Genomic DNA, 19,957 nt, shown 5'->3' with positions numbered 1-19,957 from the left:
CAGTATCAGGATGACGGACAGCAGGATGTCTACGATAACTAGGATCGTCTTCTAACGTCAAGCGTTGCCTGTGGAATATATAGTCCACTACTACTACGCTTCCGCTACTTATTTGTGATGTTGAACAATCTATTTGTGTAATATTGGATCATGTGATCCCTTGTTGTAAGACCTTATGTGTTGTAATAAATGATGACTCTGAACGACTTACTATTATGTCTCGCAAAAACAATCTTCCTGGGATTGCGATGTATGATGTAATAGGGCATCCGGACTTAAAAATCCGGGTATTAACAGGAAGAGGCCGCAAAAGTCGATGTAGAGCGGCGGGCCGACGAAGTCGGCGAAGTGCGGGCAGAGTCGCGTGAAGAGGCCGCAAAAGTCGATGTAGAGCGGCGAGCCGACGTAGACGGAGTCGGTGAAGCGCGGGAAGAGCCGCGTGAAGAGGCTGCAAACGACGACGAAGAATGGCTAGCCGTCATACACGGAGGCAGCGGACAAATACCAAGTACCGAAGGGAGACCCAAAGAGAAGGCGGGATCAGCGGAAGAAGACATAGCTGGCGACAGTTTTTTTTTTTGCTTTTTTTTTTCTTTTTTTTTTCTTTTTTTTTGCTTTTTTTTTCAGATCAAGTCAACTGGAGCACGGGACAGCTGGAAGTCACGCGCAAGAAAAATTCAGCATGGAGCGAAGGAGATCGAGCAGGGAGCAGGGAACTGAGCCAGGGAGCAGGGAGCTCTGGAGAGATTGATCAGGATCGAGAGGAATCGGTAGCCAGGGAGCACGCGCGGGGCCGGGCGGGGCAGAGATCCAATCGGCCCGGGCGCTGAGATCTCCCAGGACCTGCGCCGCCATTTGATTTGCTTGGTCGGTAGAACTTGCCAACGGGCCGGTGGTGAGATCGAGAGAGCAGGCGGGCGAAGCACCGCGGTGAATCGAGAGCAGGCGGGCAGCCTCACGTGGGGCGGGGCAAACCGGGCGGAGCAGATCGGGAGAGATCGGACGACCGGCAAGGAGAAGAAGACGCGGTCGCGGTTGGCAGCGATGACCGGGTAGAGGGCGGACGGGAAAAGGCAGCGGCGGCGGCCGGGTCGCGGCGACAAGATGCCGGGGCGGGCGACGGCGGCGGCTGCGATGGAGGAGGAGGAGCTAACCTAAAGCTCTGATACCATGTTAGAGCAATATGCTTGTTGTATTACCAGGGGCTAAAATACCATAATATATAGTACATGTACAGGTGCACATATGCAGAAAGCCCCTAACATATGGGGAACTACAATAGACAAATATATACATTTAACAGCCACCACACTCTAGATTATTAACGAATCCAACAGATGTACGATCACCTTTACATGTATTCACAACTATAAGATCCTATCACGTAGCACACATAGCTCATTTTATTGTTATTTACGTGCTTGGACAAGATATACTAGTTTAGTTAGTTAGAACGATGTGAATATACTCTATACATGTATTTTTTTGGTCTATTTGACATCCAGAAACTATATAATAAACTGAAATCTGAAAATATTTGAACAAAGTGTTGTCTGGTTCAGTGGCAAGCTTAGTATGAAGTTTTGACAGGTCCTGAGTTCAAATCCCCCAAAAAGTTACATTGTTTTTAATTGTTTCTATATTCTGACAGGTGGGACCTGCATGTAACAAAGCACCAAGGCCACATTTGCGGGAGAAAAAATATACATGGTGATTTTTGCGAAAATCACAATGCCACGTGTCCGCTTTCGATTGGTTGTGGATTTATTTGCTCGCTCGGTACAAGTTGTGGTACTGGGAGTGCTCATTTTGCAAGTTGTGGTACTAAAATGCACATTCAATACAAGTTGTGGTACCAAAAATGCATATAGCTCTAATATCATTGGTGTGATAACATAGAAGGTTATATTTATTATCTTGTAGAGTCATTCTTTTAAAATGTGTGATTCGATGGTAACATAGCTAGTTACTGCACCCTTCTATTTTCTCAATGACTAACGTGTACTGTGTGCCATCAAAATGCCTAGTCGGCATCGCATATGGGTGCATGTTACCACCTTAATTACTCCCGCTATGAGTAGTTTTAGGTCTTTCACAATGGAAAGTTCTTAACACAATATCATAATGTTTATGTGTCACATAGTTAATAGACTAGTTATAGTGTGAGTAACATGCAACCATGGGCGGACGCAGCCGGGGCAGCCCACCCAAAATTTCTGATTCTTTTTTATACCCCATGGAAAAACGCCCACGGCCCAATCTCGATCTCGACTCACGAGATTCCCTGCCGCTGCCCCTCTCCCGCTCGGGCTCGGCCCTCGACACTCTCTACCTGTTCGGCGGATGATGTCCACCCGTTGCTGTCCCTATTTCCCGAAATCTCTCTGCACTTATGCGGGCTTGGGGGTGGCTACCGCTCGGCGCTCAAATAGAAGCGGCCTTGCTGGCTTGGCCTCAGCCGCCAGTGTCCACCTTCCCTTGCTCTTCCCGCCAGCCGCCACACGGCTACAACATTGCGCTCCAACAATCCAGTTTTTAAATTTAATTAAGTTGGCTTCTAAACACGCTAAGTTTGCTTACTTAATCTACCTAGGTTGGCTAGTCAACATTTAACTCAGGGTTTATTCTTTATGTCTCATCTTCTAGGATAATTGGTTGTTCTTTTTTGTTCCTTTTTAGGGGAAAGCTTTGTTCTTGCAGATTTGGGGAAGGTGCAAGTTCCAATCATGTTCTTGGATCCATGGAGATTTTGGAAAAGGAAGAAGAATTCGATTTGTTAGTTGCAGAACAAGAAAGTTGGGTGAGGAGGGGGAGGGAGAGAGGTACGGTAGTAGTTATTGGGTGAGGGAAGAGGGACACGCTTCCTCGGCGGGTCGGTGTCCACTTTTATCCTGAAAAGCTGGTTTTTCATGCAGGGATTGTGAGGCCTACTTTTCTAGGTCGAGTGTTGGCGCGCACAAACCAGCACCCGAATGTTGGGATGGACAATCCAACATTCGGATGTTGTCTAGCCACGTCATACTAGGGCGCGATTGGTAGACCGCACATCCTTTAAACGGGTCCTGGGGGCCACAAACCGGGCGATTGGATACATGGGATCCCTCCTAGTTGCGGCCCGCACGCGTCAAAGCAGTCTAGAGCTAGGCACAGCTGGTACGTTTGAATCGGCAATTTCCCCAGAGCCAGGGCCCATGGAGTGCAGAGTGAGCCTTCCCCTGCACACTTGGATAGGAGCGCGAGACATCGCATCGGTTCGTGACACGCGCCATAAGTTACCCTCACCGTACACTCCTTCCTCTCACTCTCACTCGTCTCACATCCTTCCTCCAAACTTGTAGGCGATTTATCTGGTGGTGGCGACGCGTAGACCAATGGTGGAGGTTGCCTGCCATCACCACTTTCCATCACCTCTGCTGCTTCGACTTCGATCATGCATCGTCGTCTACGAACAAGAACACCTTCACAGGCTCAACAGTGGCGATAAAGCTTCCAAAATCCCTCACTACTTCTTGTTTACCGTAATCTGACCGTATAGGGTGTGTGGGGGCACGGTAGATGACATTGCATAGCATATCTGCTAGGGTTAGGGTTCCATCGGGTTACTCTTCCGATTGTGATTCGATTTCTGAAATGCACAATGTTCTTGTTCTTCCTAGCGTTTTAACTGAGTATGTATCTACAATGTGTTTTGTCCAAAAATAATGTTTGTACATCATACTTGGTCGATATAGATTCATCTCGCTGACTACATGAGGCACACATTGTATGATTGTTCATTCTTTAGCTGCTATGATGAGCCGATGATTATAATTTAGCCACATATTTGTACTTTATGTTCTCATGGTTTTATTGTTGCATTGCCTCAAGAGACCAAGGGGACGACCATCCACTATTGGCCACTTCCATGAGGATGTGTCACCAACACATTTTTGCAAAGTTCTGATGGCTCCTAGGATCAAGGTGCTCCCTCTCGTAGATGGATTCATGCGTTACTTGGGCCCGGTGCCGGGGAAGATGATCGTGAAGACCATCAGAAGGTGCCGGTGGGAGATGAACATCGAGGAGGTCAGTGGCAAGGCCGTCCTGGAAGCTGTCTAGGCAGATTTTGCCATCTCCCAAAACCCGAAGATCGGTTACTTGCTATTCTTCAAGAAGCTCAGTGCAAATGAGTACAAGGTGGTCGTCTTCGACTACTCATGTTGTGACGAGCATGAGTAGTGATCGACTATGTCCTGCCTTCTCCTAAATTATCATTGTTGATCTAGTTGTCCCGCCTTAGTTGGCCGTATGAACATGCTTAAGTACTCTCTGCACCGTCGTTACTATCTAGTACTACTAAAATGATTTGCTAGTATGCCATAGTGTTGATGATCTTGCTTTTGGTATCGATGTTCTTCGTGTTTTTGTTATTCTTACTATTGTTATGGTAACATCATCACTCCTGAGAAGAGGTTACATAACGCCTGGATGCTACACAACCAAACAAACACACAGCAGGGTTTCAACATTGAGGTGCACGGCCAACCAAACAGCCGCACCCACTATCTCTCATGGGGCTTCAAAAGTTTCACCCAAACAACGAAACAAAAATCACAACATGGCTTTTGAGCCGTATTACCTTGGGCATGTCCCAGTGACATGGGCCCGGGAGCTCCAAAATAGGCCGCAACCAATCACGCCTCCAATATCTATGGATGTTGTGATCTACTACCTCCGGTTGTGTTTAATCGACGCGGAAGCTTAGCAACTCGTACCTGCACCTAGGTATAGTCTGGCGTCAATTAAACATGACTGGAGGGAGTATGACCCAAATCACCAAGTTTTCCTGTGACTACTCTGGACAACTAGTCCTGCTTCTTCCCACTTGTATACCTGATGTATTTATGCTCGAGTTTGGGCACGACATAAAAAACTGGTTAGTCTGTCAAGATATTCAGTGAATTTTACAGTAACTGAACAGAAGTAGCAGGGCACGGGTGAATGGTATCATTCGTATAATCTCGACTATGTGCCAGCAGTCATTTTTTTCAATTTAGCAAATGCGTAGTAGTTTGATGCAACTGTTCTCCGTTTCTTGTCGCTGAAGCTATGGCGATTGACTCGGCATGCAGGAGAATTTGAACGAATCGAAGTCATGGTGGGAACAGGATAAAGATCCTCCTTGTGGATTCTTTCAACGTACCTGGCACTGTCAGCCACCAACGAGGTGGTAGTAACTAATAAGGTGAAAGTTTCTGATGGCTATGCTTGTTCTGCAAGTGTTGTTATGTTCCCGTCTGCTACCTTCTCTGGATAAGTTCCCGGCGAACTTGCCGTTGATCTTGTGGTTTAATTGTACATTCAGAGTCTTAAAGATCGTGCTGATAATCAGAGTAGAGTTACACTACTGGTGAAATCTTGATTTTGACTGACACTGATCGGGCAATGGCATGTCCCAGGACGCAAAGAAGAACATAGCCTGATGAACAGTGAAGCGTCTCCGTTGATCGATTTCGCCTGTACATACAATCTGGAAAGCTCTACCGTACAAAATTTTGCAAGTAGTGAAGAAAGAACGAAACAATTTTCTCTTCGAGGGAAGCCACGCGGCAGCTCATCGGAGCGGCCGCTTCCGGCTGAACCGTCGTGCGGTGGCGAGCAGGCCGACGCCGACGCACACCGCCCACGCGCCCATCTCGAGCGCCCACCGCACCGTCTCCATCTCCGCCGCCTCCTCGCGCTCCTTACACTTCCAGTACTCATCGCCGCTGTCGCTGCCGTCGTCGTCGCCGACCACCTCCCACTCCTCCTCCCCGCAGGCCCCGCACCCGCACGCCTCCTCCTCCGGTATCCCCTCCAGCCTGGTCAGGCACCCGATGGACGCCTTCGCCCTGGCCCGCACCAGCACGCCGCCCTCCGCGAGGACCACCACCTCCGCCACCCGCGCCCTTGACGCCAACGCGCGGCGGCACTCGACGCGCCACCCTCCTTCAGCGCGCCGCACGAACACGCCGTCCGCCGCCAGCTCCCTCCCCGCGAACACCGCGAACCGCGCGCCCTCGGCCGCCGAGACGCGGTCGGCGCTCGCGTACGCTGCCGCCTCCTTGGCCTTGCCTGCGTCGCCATGGGCGCCGCGGACGCGCAGGAGGGGCACGTGAACGGCCGACGCCGGCGGGAGCGCGCGGCCGGCGACCTCCAGCGCCGCGCCGCCGATGGCCGGGTGGTAGACGAGCGTGAGCTCCTCGGGCGGCTGCCCCGCGAAGGAGCAGGACGAGGACATGCGGAGGTAGAAGGCGCGGACCACGAGCCGCCGCCGGCCTCCTCCCCCGAGGTGCGTGCGGGGGAAGCTGCCGTCGTCCATTGTTCCTCTGCACATTGCTGCTAGCTTTCTTTGATCGTAACTGCGACTTGGTTTGCTTCGTAGGTACACCTCGAGCTCGATGCTCTGTGATCTCTCGTGTTGGTGCGGCGGGGTTGCGGGCTTGGTGATAAATAGTGCGTGCGGGAGAGCGAGCGCGGGAGGCAGGGAAGAAGACGACGACGGGAGACGGTGGGCGCGGGAGCTCGTGGTTTTTGGAGGTGGGCGAGGGGGTTTTCCGTGGAAACGGGGGGTGCGGACCGCGGACGCGACACGGGGGCACACGGTTTGGCTCGGACTTGTTCGAAAAGTCCTTTGACATGAAACTAATTCTACGGCCCGTTTTGTACTAGTAGGTTCCATAGAAACATTTTATCTTTTGACAGACTTTTACTTGTCCTTTTTTAATAGATGGATTCAATTTATGCGTTTAGAATTTTTTAACATTTTACACTGCATTTAGAAATCATTTCAAAAACCGGAAACATATGCTCTGGCTATAGGGTTGAAAATGAAAGGAAAACTTTCCATCCGTTTTCGAAGAAAAAGGAAATGGAGAGCAAAAAAGGGAACTATGTCTGTTACTCCCTCTGTTACTCCCTCCGTCACTAAAATGATGTCAACTTTGTCGAAGTTTGGATGTATCTAGATACTAAATTGGGTCTATATACATCCAAATTTGGACAAGGTTGAGACACCCTTTTAGTGAGGGAGGTAGTATATGTTGAATTGTCGCTTGTTGAAGTTGACTGATATTCCTTGTCTTATTGTCTACTTCGTTATACATGCCTTTTCGGTATACAGACCATGGTAATATGCCGCCATTTTATTGTGACAAATATTTATTTTCGTAACGTATCCGTCCTGTATCCGCTCCATAATCATCTCAGGTGATTTTCATTTCTATATTCGTTTTCAGGATTTCCGATTTCATTTTCGATTCCGTCAAGATAGGCGGAAACAAAAACGATAAGACATATTTTCGTCCATTTCCTTTCCGTTTTCAACCCTCACACGCCGGACAAAAATGGTTTGGAAACGGAGCCTTGTACCGTGGCCGCCTGATATTTTCGGTTTGTCCGCTTGCCCTGATGCTGGGGAATTGGGGGATTTCTGGACCGGAGCACACGGTTTGGCATGCGCGACACCTGCACCGCCGTGGAATCCATGGGTGGCGGGCGCCCGGTGATGCAGGGCCGTGAACCGCGTCGCGACGAGGAGTGGACTGTGCCTCGCAGCTGGCCAAGTTGTTTTGACATGGACGTCACCCAGGATGGGTTCTCTCGATCGGGGGCACTCAACTGAATGACGAGCACCACACCTACCGAGAGGCACTGCATTTTCCTCGTGACAAAAACCGGTCGTCGTTTCTCGCTTGCCTTGCGTTTCTGACGGCCAAATTTGCTTTGCCTCGGTACCCAAGGCCTCGGTGCCGACCATGCAGTAAACCAAAGCACAACACAGTTTCAGGCTTTCAGTAAAGCATCATTGCATCAGGTAGGACTCAAACTTCGTAGCACTACCAATAGGTTACACTGTATTCCCTACAATGACAAATACAAACCACGTGTGATTCACCGCACAAGATGTTCGCAGCAAAGCACGGCTCAGCTAAAAGTTGAGCCTTCGAACAAGTACAACAACAACCCCTAAAAGTTACACAGGCCATACTCTCATACTGCACGGCTCAGTACAATGGTCAATGGCATCTAAAACGCACGCATACGGTGGTACACAGACCAGCCACAGTCTGAACTACCTGACCCAGCCTCTGGTCTTGTTGCTGCTCGCCGTCGGCGCCTGCGGCCTGGTGACCCTGGACCCAGCACCCGTCTTGCTTGCAGCAGCGCTGGCCGCCCTCGACCCTGCCGCCGTTGACGGCCGCACCGGGACCCTCGCCTGAGGCTCCGTGGACGTCCTCTTCGACCTCGCCTCGCCCTGCAGGCTCCTGTTCCTCGCGCCCCGCTGCCTGGCAGCAGGATGGCTGTTCTCAACCTCCTCGCCGCCGCCCTGCAGGCTGTAGTTCCTCTTCCTCGCCGCAGTGTGGCCGCCGGCACCGGGCTGGTTGTTCTCGTGCTCCTCGCCGCCGCCGATCGTGTTCCTCGCGTCTCCTTTCCTCTTCCTCTCGTTTATGGCCTCCGTGGGCGCGGCGGCGAAAAGGGAACTAGGGACTCGCTTGTTGGCGGAATCTGAGCTTCTCAGGATGCGATGATGCGCCGCCTTCTCGCTCATCGCCTCCTCTCTCGGGGAAGGCAGCACCGCCACCTTTGCCTCCACGGGGGTGGTAGGGACGACTCTTGGCAGGGAAACGGAGGGAGCAGGCATTAATTCAGAGTCCTCAAGTTTCGTCCCCTCTTGCGGCTTCTTCTCAACATCCAGCAGCTGAAACATGGAGATGCGAAATCAAGCTCTGCATTATTTCTCTGAATGTATAAGAATTAGCGCGATGTAGCGGCAATGAGAAAATGCTAACCTTGCTCTCAAGCATTGGTTCGGTTTCCTCTGCTATCATATTTGCGTCCTCAGGTTTTGTCCTCTCCTGCAAGTTCTTCTCAACATCTAGCAGCTGAAACATGGGCATGCCAAGTCAAGCTCTGCATAGTTTGTACACCCTAAATGTAAAAAATAGTGCAATGCTAACCTTGCTCTGAAGCATCGATTCTGTTTTCTGTGCTTCCAAGAGTTCTTGACCTATTTCCCTCGCCTATATTTTTCGGGGAATACAAGTGTCAGTTACCCCTGCTTTGAGAATTTGCACTAACACCACATGCAGCTAGCTCGAGAATACCTTTGATTCTGCAACTGCTCTTTGTTGCTCCTGTTCCTTTAGCTTGAGCTCCAGCTCCTCAATCTGAAACAGTCTCTTTATCAACTAATGCCAATAGATAGATGATTATAGCAGTAAATTTATAGTCAAGTTTCATACCGTTTGCTTAAGAACTGCAGCCTCAGAGTCTGATTGTTGCTGCTGTCGAACTTTACGCTCCAATTCCACTATCTGCAAAAGGATGAAGTGTGGGCATGTATGTCTGGCTTTCCAAGTAATTAGCTATTAACAGCATTAACTACTTTCGCTCGTACCTTCTGCTGGAGGGCAGTGCAGATTTCTTCTTTCTCCTTAAGTTTTCCAGAAAGCTGACACTGCTGCTTCTCTGAAGTAATTTGAGAATGCGTCTTTGAATCCAACTGGCTTTCAAGATCTTTTATCTACCAAGTTATTACAAAACGTCTTTCAGGTGAAACATACTAGTGAAGAAAAGCGGTCTAGAATCAACAGAACAATCACAACTCTGATACTGAAATGTTAGCCTCAATTGTAGGTACCTTTTCTTGCAAACTTTTGTAAAGTTGCTCTTTTCCTTTGGCTTTGTTCTCCAAATTTTGGCAGTTCTCCTCCAGCTTTTTCAGAGAATCATCCTTAATTCTGGCTTCCTGCTTAGACCTTTCGAGCTGACATACATTCAGCCAAAAATATATGCCATCAGGTCAGCTTCAAGCAGGCAAAAAAATTAAGGTTCAGGAAAAGGCAATATTAACCCTCACCATCTGCTTGACCTTTTGAAGTTCTGCCGTGTCAATCTGCTTCTTTGCTGGGCCCAATTCTATGCCACGAACACGGCTAGCAAAGTTTAATGAGCTCAAAGTTTCAGACACATCATTGTCAGATGGGCTAATCTGCACAAACATTAGGGCTTTCGAATCCCCTCCTGTTACCCAATGTAAAGAACAGAAAAGAACAAATTAATCATATAGCTGAGTGACAGAATGCAGTGCGGCAGAAATAAAGAATTCTTGATATGGCTTTGTTCAGGAAAAGCAGATCAAAGTTACCTAAGGAATCTTGGAGCAAGTGAGTCAGCTTCGAATTTCTACTCAGACAAAAAAGTATGAAAACGGTGAGAAACAGGAGCTGATGGATGCAAACGTGTTGTTAATTTGAGAGTACAAACCTGTAAGGGATGTGGCTACTTCTGGAAGCAAGAGCTGAAATGACATCGCCTAAAGCAGAAAGCGACCTGTTAATATTTTGGGCTTCCTTAAGCCTGTCACCTTGGGCGTCAGTCTTGGCTAACCGTTCACTTCCGGCCAAATCTACTAGCCAGAGCTTACTTCTTGTGCAGTCCCCATTTATCAGGTTCTTTGCTCTCACCATGATGCAAAGCATGCTGAAAACAAATATACGAAGGTCAGAACATATTGTCCAGAAGCAAGTACACCACAAAAGAAATGAAATAATAATGTTAATTGTGACTAACCAGTGCGAACGACTGCTATGCTCATTAACATTATTCGACCCTACAGCCCTGGAATTACTTCCAGTTTGCAAGACATCCCAAACCTCACTTATATTCTCAACCTTGGCCTCAACTATGCCAGGAACATGGTGGGATCCTTCACTTGCTTGTTTGATCTCCAACCTATATGCAAACATATACAGATTACCATAAGCTGAAACTATTGGAAACAAGATATGAAGGGTGCTAAAGGAAAATAGTTGTACTTCTTGGATGAAGGGGATGTTGCAAGCAAGTCTCTAATCTGTTCATTGTAAACCTCAAGCACACTAACAGATATGTTGTATGTGACAGAGTCTTTTCTCTCCTCGGCGATTTTGAACAGCTCTTCCAAAGTTCTGTAATTTACTCCTCTGTTCCTATCAGTCCCTTCCATGGTGAAGGTTTTCCCAGTCCCTGTTTGTCCATATGCAAAGATGCATACATTGTACCCATCTAACACTGACGTGACCAGCGGAGAAGCATCAGCATACACCTCGGCTGTTCATGAATAAAACATGTATGTTAGACAAACAAAGAATATTTTTGCATATTCATGGATATCTCCAACTTTGAAGTATAAACTAGAAGCAGTCTGTTATTAGCATTATTCTGAATGTAAGAACAGTTGAGGGTACAACAAAAGATAACATGACTCCAAAGTAACCAGGGATACCTTGATCATCCTTTGGTGTGTAGACTCTGTCAAACTTGAATGTCTTTTTTGCTCCATTCATAATCCCGATATCACCGTCATTTGCTCCATCAAAGTCCACTACACATTTATATCCTGATGATGTCTCAACTTTGCTTAAGGGGCGGCATCGACAGAAAACCCTGATATTTCCTGAAATAACAGAGATAGCAGTCATTCTCCTGACCAAATTCTATAAATAAGGGGAAGCATCAGAATACACGGAGGGCAATAGGCACCTTTTGTTTCCTGGACAATATTATGAAGTCTCTTTCTCTTGGCCATCTCTTCGTTGTACTTTATTTTCAGATCCTCGCATTGTGCAACTGCAGTTATAAAAATATGCAATGCTTACAATTTATTTTTGCTAAACACTTGAAAATCAGTGTAAAAATGCAACTTCAGATATTACCTAAGCCTTGAACAGCTGCAATCATCTTACTCAAATCAGGAATCGAGTCTGCACAGTCGTGTGCTTCAAGAGATAATAATGCTTGCTCTTGTTTCATAGCCTGAGTATTAAGAAGATACAATCAGCAGCAGCAGCTACAGCAATCATTTACTGTTTCCTGTAGTTGTTGTGGTACTGCAGATAGTGAAATAGCATTACCTTGATTTTGCTTTCCAAGTTAGATATGGCAGCAGCCCAGAGTTTCTTGTCATTTTCATAGTTCTGAGAAACCTTTCTTAGTTGGTCAGTTTGTGTATCGAGGACTTGTTCTGTAGGTAGTTATATATTAGAACAATAATGAGTACATTAAAAACTAGGATAGGAAGACGATTAATGCATTACATTTGTACGTACCAAATGTATCACTCTGCACAAGCTTTTGGTGAAGCTCTATTTTAAGTCTGTCAAGCTCTTGATTGGTGGATTCCACTAAAGACCATGCCATGGAGCACTCGTCAGACTTCATGTTGCATTGGCTGGTTAGCTCCTCAATCTGCTTCTCATATTTTGAGATCAATTTAGCTGTCCTTTTCTGCAATTTTGTACACCATTCATGAATCAGGATTACAACAGATATGATGCGACAACATTTTGTAGAAACTGATCTGAATAGGTGAAGGAGCCTCTACATCATGAATCAGGATTACAGCAGGTATGATGCAACAACAGTTTGTGGAAACTGATCTGAATAGGTGAAGAAACCTCTGGATCATGAATCAGGATTACAACAGATATGATGCAACAACAGTTTATGGAAACTGATCTGAATAGGCGAAGAAACCTCTACATCATGAATCAGGATTGCAACAGATATGATGCAACAACAGTTCGTGGAAACTGACCTGAATAGGTGAAGAAACCTCTACATCGGTTAAACATCTTTTGCATAAGGCAGTCCCATTTGTACCTGACTTTGCCGCTGCATGTTCAAGGATAAGATCATGTCTCTGAAAGTAAAGCTCATAAAGGAGCACACTCCAGCTAAAATAAACTAATTACCTGGCAATACCGGGCCTTTCCGAATACAGATGCCACAAACCATGGGGTTACCTCTCACTCCCCTGAAATCGATGACAATAGCACCGTTGCTCTCAACAGTAGCCCTGATATCAAGCACCTGCAGGGGCCTGTTACCTCCGACCACCGCGAACACATCAAGTTCAGACAAAATCTGTGAACCAAAAGGCAGACTGAGCAACACGTGGAAGGAAATCACGCAATTAAATTAACAAGTTGGTGCACTTGCCTTGTCTTCCTGCACAAGCACGTCGAACGATCTGATCCCCTTTGGCCCGTCAGTGTGCACTATCTCCGCGAAATGCAGATCTAGATAATAGTCTCCTGGAGCAAGACCATTGAATCTGTAGCTGAAGTTGCCGTAGCGCGCCGAGCTGTAAAGCGAGGGGTAATCGCCGCCTTCAGCTATGGCCTCGGACGTCTCTATCGCATCCCCTCCTTCGAAGAAGGAATCGGCGGAAAACACCGCGGAGGGGTCGGCGCCTTCCATCGCGCATCCGCCAGCGTTGACGAACATGACGCACTCATCTGCTTGATCACATGCAGCAAAGGGGTAATAAGAAGAAGTGCAGAGCTAAGGTAAACATTATTTGATGGCAGTTTCTCAACTTAATTACTTTCTACCGTTGTCTGGGAAGGGATAATAAGAAGAACTGCAGAGCTGAGGTAAACATTTTATATAACGTGGCAGTTTCTCAACTTAATTACATTCTACCATTTTCTGGGAAATAGTACACTAGTCATAGCATGAGCGCGCATGTTTGATGGCTGAGAAAGGGAAAACTGGCCAGTTTCAGGCAGGGAAGCAGTCAAGCTTACTCTCCTAAATGTACCAACAGAGAGGAATGGTATTTGGGGGGCTGTGCAATTTCATTCCTAGGGTTATCTACCCGACCCAACCCCAGAACTGCAAGTAGATCCACCGTAGCAGCAGTACGCACACGGATCCGAAGAGCCAAGCCCGCGGCATACGGCAGGGTTAGCGAGGCCTCGGAAGTAACTAGACACGCTCCCCGGAAATGCGCAGAGGAGCAACCACGAAAGTGAGACACGAGGAGAAGAAGAGCACCTGCGCGGCAGTCGGCCCGCCTGAGCCCGGCCACGGCGACGCGCGGCCCGGACGCCAGGATCATGGACTCCGCCTCCTCCTGCGGGGAAGGTGCCGGCGGCGGCGGCAGCGGTGGCTGGGGCGCGTCGGCGGTGTCGGGGCTGGCGCGGGCGGCCTCCGCCTCCCACCCCGCGGTCCAGGAGAAGTCCATGGGGTCGTCCCCCGCCGCGGACGCCGCGTCGCAGTCCATCGGATCCGCGGTCCGCGAGAGCCGCCGGGAGCTAGCTAGCTAGGGGCGGAGGAGAGGCCGAGACGGTGGGGGAGGAGGGCGGCGGTGGGCGGTGGCTCGCGGTGTGCGGATTTCGATTTGGATTTGGGTCTCGCCTGTTTTCCCCTCTTTGTTCGCGGTGTGCGAATTCGAACTGCTGCTGCGGAAGACCGTTGGGACATGGAGTCGGAGTCAGCCGTCGATCGCATCGCATCGGACCGTTGCTGCGTTCGAGGCGGGCCTCCACGCGTCAGCCCATTTTTAGCCCTAGAACACTTGCTGATAAGGCCTGCATTTTTCTGAGTTAAGAAGACAATTGTGCTTTCTTGGAAAATGCAAGCCGTCATCGATGAGCTCAAATGTAGGAAGAGCATAGAAAGGTGGAGGTGGACCTCGGCACCAACAATTACTAATTGATGCCTCCTTTGTTTTTTTAGGGTGATGGCATGATCATGGTGCGTGCGCGCGCCAAATTCTTAGGTCAGGACGAATGACAAGGCATGGAAGATGAATTGTACGACGAGGAAGAAGAGAATCGGGAGATGGGCCAGTAGGGGCGAGGAAGAGGGGAACAAAGAAAGGAGGCAATAGGGGGACAAAAATGGGGGCTAGGCTACCATCTGGTTCCTATGAGCATATCCAAAAATTGCCCTTATTTGTGAGCCCAAAGGTCAGCTGGGGTTGGCTCCTATTTACGAGCTCTGACCCCAACTCCAGCAATGAACCCATTGTTCAGCCCCATACTTTTCGGTTGCTACTAAATGGCACATGATATATTAGCTCGTCTTGTTCCTCCCCCCCCTTCATCAACAGAGGAGGGTCTCGACAAGGCAGAAAGAGGAGCAATGGAGGATTTTGGGAGGGTGCAACAGATCCAGAGGAGGGGTGGCCTGATGAGATTAGAAGGAGCAAATTAGCTTCGAAGGACAACAGATCGATGTTGGAGTTCAGGAGGTGGTGGCACCAGGGCGAAAGCGAGGAACTTGAGAGACTACGAATGGGCGGTGGATCTATGGAGGCATCGATACGACCTTAAGTATAGATGCTTCATTAATTTGGAAAGGGGATGGGACCTGGCATCTAAATCAATCGGCGTACGCAATCACTTTTGTTTGATAGCATTAGAACATTCAGATATTTATAATATCATGGATAGCAAATGGTGGATACGTGGATCAACTAGCGAATAAAAAGAACAAAATCACTTATGAATTGTCTATTTATATTACTATATATGTCGCTAGCCACCCTGGCTGCAGATGTCTCGTGCATCCGTCGGTTGCACCCAATGTCCATAGGCTTACGTTGATCTGTTGGGAGAAGGAGGTACCACATGTAGATCCAATGTGTTGCCTTTAGAATAACCTGCATGCAATTGGTTACTCCATACTTGTTAAAAACAATGTCATTTTGATAGTTCCGTATAGACCTAACCAAAGCGCAAACCCAACTCACATTCAACCAATTTCCAAATATGTTGGTACTATTGATAAATGGAAGCAAACTAAAAGTGCGCCCCTCCACCGCCCACATGGCAAGAGCAGCAGGACAACACTCACTCCAACAATCACTCTAATTTTTGATCCCCCTCCGAGGAAGTCGGCGGCAGAAAATGCCCTTACCTAAAGACAAACAAGAGGCCAGCCATCAAAGTACGAGAAGCCCACCGACCATTTGTAACAACCACGACGAGAGCCTGCGCGGAGTTCCTCCACCTATCCCCGCGTGGGGAGCTGGGAGACTAGATCTCCCCCTCCACCGTCTCCTTCACCGGCGCCGCGAGCTTTGACCTGTGGCACCTCTATGGGCGATAAGGAGGGGGATACAGATGGGGAAGCGACGTGGAGGAGCTAGGGTTGGGTTTCGCCCCCTCAGTCTCCTAGAAGGGGCGACACAAGGGGAGCGTATTTTTCGCTTCATATCGGATCTCCAATTCGTGTTTTTCCCCGATGCAGCGGCGTGCGTCATGACCGACGATGCAGGCCATGCCCGTGGCGATGTAGGCCAGCGCTGAAGATGCACACCGATCACCCGATCGTCACTTGACCGTCGTGGCACTCCGGTCCTAGCCGATTTGTTTCATCTACGTAATGGACAAGCGTGCCTGCCTGACTGGCGATGCTTTGCTAGCCGGTTCGTTGTGACGACGTACGGCCCCAGTCCCGGTACTGATGCATGCGGTTGTCCTTCCACTGTGCGTAGTTATCATGTGATATTGTGATTTCGAACTAAGCATGGGTAGAAAGAATTTCTTCGGGGTTCTAGATCTTTCCTTACTTTCTTTGCCAAACTTATGAAGAGAACACATAAATAGGACGTCACATGTACGGCAGCTCTGAGATTTCTTTTTGCTATTTGAGCATTTGTTTATCTTTTTTATGAAAACACAATAAGCATTCCATTTCGATGCATTGATAGAGAAGAAATTTTTATGTACAAATTCAAAGGACCATGATCTTGCTTTAGCTTTAATCGTGTCGGTAAAAGACAAGCCAGCTGCTATCGGCGACGACGAGACACGTGTCGTCGGGGAAGGAGAGACGACGGTGAACGCTGTGATCGGGAAAGGTGACAGAGGTGCCGTCCGGGTAGATGACCCACGGGCCACGGCAGCTTCGGACGCACGTGCTGACGCACGGCTAGGTGCCAAGAGCGGCATACGGCACGGCAGCGGGCTTGATCATCCGGGAACACGAGGCTGGAGATGATCCGTCCTAGGAGCTCCGGCAGCAGGTCGCCCCACGGAGGCGACTTCATGGATCGCTGATCAACTTGCTACGACACCACCCATCAAGACTGGGCGCCGTCGACGCGACCAAAGACGGGCCTTAGCCCGCCAAGCACGGCCCGTCACCGAGAAGGCCCAGCCCAACAACTCCGAGGTCACGGCACGAGACAAATAGGCGTTAGGAAAAGGAATCACGCATCGTTGATGATTGTACCGAGCGTTGCTCATCCCCTCCGTCCGTATCTCTCTTCTCTTCCTCCTGTACTCGGATTCATCCGGATAACTCGATACTATGATCTAGTACCCGTGCGTGACGCGAGGATATGATCTAGTACCCTAACATGTGGTATCGTAGGTCGTTTCGATCCCGGAATTCGTCTTCCCAGTCGCGAAATCGCTGATTTCCGTCGGTAAATCCTGTCGAAGGGTGCGGATCCACCTCGGATTCGCGCAAAACACCGCTGGTGTACCCTAGATCGGTTCGACGGGAGGATAGCCAGGCGCGACGGCGAGATCCGGTCGCCCCACTCTCACGCAGCGAGTCGAGATGGCGGAGGTGTCCATGGCGGATCTCCGCAACCTGCTGGCGGCCGCGGCGGCGGCCAACAAGGCCACGGCGGAGGCGGGACAAGTCAACGCCGAGCGCATCTCCGAGATCAACTCCTCCCTGGAGAAGCTGACTCTCGCGCAGCGAGAGGGCACGAGGACGGCGTCGAAGATGGAGGTGACGCTTGAGCGGGTGATCTCCGCCAACACGGCGCCGGATCGCTCGGTAGCTGATTTGCGCCAGTCGATGGAGCGTGTGGCGACGCGGGTAACATCTGTGGAGGCAACCGCGGCCAAGCTCTCGACGCATGAACAGCCCAGCGGGCGCCGCTCGTCACATCGAACCCAGGGTGTTGGTACTGGAGAGGATCAAACCTCCAGTCGCGCCCCTGGTAAAGGGTGAGCGATCTGTCACCTATGATCAGGAAATTTTTGATAGCGATATAGAGGAGCATGACATATCTGATAGTGAATACACAAAGGATATACACCACCATAGTCGCAACAATTTTGGTTCTCGGTTGCCCAAATCAGACTTCCCTAAGTTTGATGGGGAAAACCCCAAATGGTGGAAAAAGAGTGCTGAAAAATACTTTAAACTGTATAACATAGAGTCCAAATTGTGGGTTGATTTTGCTACCATGCATTTTAAAGGGAATGCTGCATTATGGCTTCAAACCTATGAGGCGTTGCATAGCATTGATAGTTGGGCAGCTCGTGTGTAGGCGTTTTCGAGTAAATTCAATAGAGACAAATATGGTAAAATCATGGACATATTTTTTGCTCATAGGCAAAGTGGTAGTGTAGACGACTATGCTCATAAATTCGAGGAACTCATGCATAAAATCCTGCTTTACAACCATGCTTATGATGAGACCTTCTTTGTTAGACGATTCATTTTGGGACTAAAGTCTGACATCCGTAGAGCTATAACATTACATAATCCCGGAACCGTTGATCCGGCGTATTCTATGGCTCAAACGCAGGAGGCAATGTTGGTAGAAGATACTCATTTCGCAAGCACCAAATTCAGTCAAAAAGAGGCCATGAAATTCAAATTCAAACAGCATGCTCCGTTACTCGGCCTCCTTGGGGCACCTCCGGAGGACAAGAAGAGTGAGGCTAAACCACGACAACCTCCCTCTCGCTTTGATTCTCTTCGAGCTCAACGAAGGGCCAAGGGTGAATGCTTCAAGTGTGGTGGAAAGTATGGGCCGACACACAAATGTCCCGACCAAGTGCAACTTAAAGTTCTCGAAGAAATATTGGAGTCTCTCGCAGATTGACGACCCCACTCCGATGGACACGGACACCGACGCCACCGAATCTGAGATCGACAATTCGGACACCGAAGAAACGATGAAAATTTCAGTGCAAGCTATGTCGGGAACAACAAGCAAACGCAGCATGCGGTTGCAAGGTCAAATTGGCAAGTTCACTGCTCTCATTCTCATTGACTCTGGGAGCTCGAGCACATTCATCAGTCAGCAGTTAGCTGAACGTCTGCAATACAAAACTGAAGATATTCCTCCAGCCAAGGTACACGTAGCAGGTGGTGGGAAGTTAGCCTGTACAACAATGTTACCAGCAGTCACTTGGCACACACAAGGCCATCAGTTCGTCACTGACCTGAAGGTACTGCCCCTCACTTCATATGATGTGATCTTAGGAATGGATTGGCTTGAGAGCCAAAATGATGGCAAGATGTGGGTAAACTGGAAGAAGAAGACAATGCGTTTCAAACATGAGGGCAAGAGAATCACTCTCCGTGGGGTGCTAAACAATATGGACAGTTGCACTCTGATATCTGCAGCAAGTTTGCATGGGCTAATTCACAGTGGGGAAGTGTGTCAAATCCTGGAGTTACAGCATTTGGCAGAAACACAGGAGGAGACTGAACAGCAAATTCCAGAGGAGGTTCAGGCAGTGCTGCAGGAGTATGACACGCTCTTTCATGATCCAAAAACTCTACCACCTCACCGCAAATTTGACCATCATATTCCTCTGTTACCCGGCACCAAACCAGTAAACGTCAAGCCTTATAGATATGCCCCTCACCAGAAAACTGAAATTGAAAAACAAGTGGCGGAAATGATTGCAAGGGGCATTATTCAAGAAAGCTCGAGCCCATTTGCTTCTCCTGTTTTGTTGGTCCGCAAGAAGGATGGAACTTGGCGGTTCCGCATTGATTTCCGAGCACTCAACAGACATTACTATCAAAAACAAGTATCCTATGCCAGTGGTGGACGAGCTTCTGGATGAGCTTGCTGGGGCACAATGGTTCACTAAGTTGGATCTAAGGTCTGGATACCATCAGATCCGCCTCAACCCGGCTGATCAACACAAAACAGCATTAAAAACTCATCAAGGCTTGTTTGAATTTAAGGTGATGCCCTTTGGGCTCACAAATGCTCCGGCCACTTTCCAAAATGCCATGAATTCCTTATTTGCTGACCTCATGCGCAAGTGTGTGCTCGTGTTCATGGATGACATACTCATATACAGCCCATCTATGAGTGAGCATTTAGTTCAGCTGCGACAAGTTCTCCACATCCTGCAGCGAGAACCAGCTCTCCATCAAACGAAGCAAATGT

At 48.8% G+C, this 19,957-nt stretch overlaps 1 protein-coding gene and 1 pseudogene across 1 annotated transcript; both read right to left on the bottom strand.

The window, feature by feature from the left end:
- Positions 1–5,593: 5,593 nt before the first annotated feature.
- On the bottom strand, positions 5,594–6,340 carry LOC124694413. The gene has a single exon (XM_047227400.1). It carries the CDS (start codon positions 6,338–6,340, stop codon positions 5,594–5,596), a length of 747 nt encoding a protein of 248 aa, XP_047083356.1.
- A 1,752-nt stretch (positions 6,341–8,092) lies between these two features.
- Positions 8,093–13,933, bottom strand: LOC124694412 (annotated as a pseudogene).
- Between the last annotated feature and the right edge of the window lie 6,024 nt (positions 13,934–19,957).

This window comes from Lolium rigidum, chromosome 3, assembly GCF_022539505.1.
Source record: "Lolium rigidum isolate FL_2022 chromosome 3, APGP_CSIRO_Lrig_0.1, whole genome shotgun sequence".
Classification (NCBI taxonomy): Eukaryota; Viridiplantae; Streptophyta; class Magnoliopsida; order Poales; family Poaceae; genus Lolium; species Lolium rigidum.
Note: the sequence above shows the minus strand (reverse complement) of the source record. Positions and strands in the feature narration are given on the sequence as shown.

Bases quoted from the DNA above. Each gene is read 5' to 3' on its own strand.
- LOC124694413 (XM_047227400.1), bottom strand. From the start codon at position 6,340: ATGGACGACGGCAGCTTCCCCCGCACGCACCTCGGGGGAGGAGGCCGG.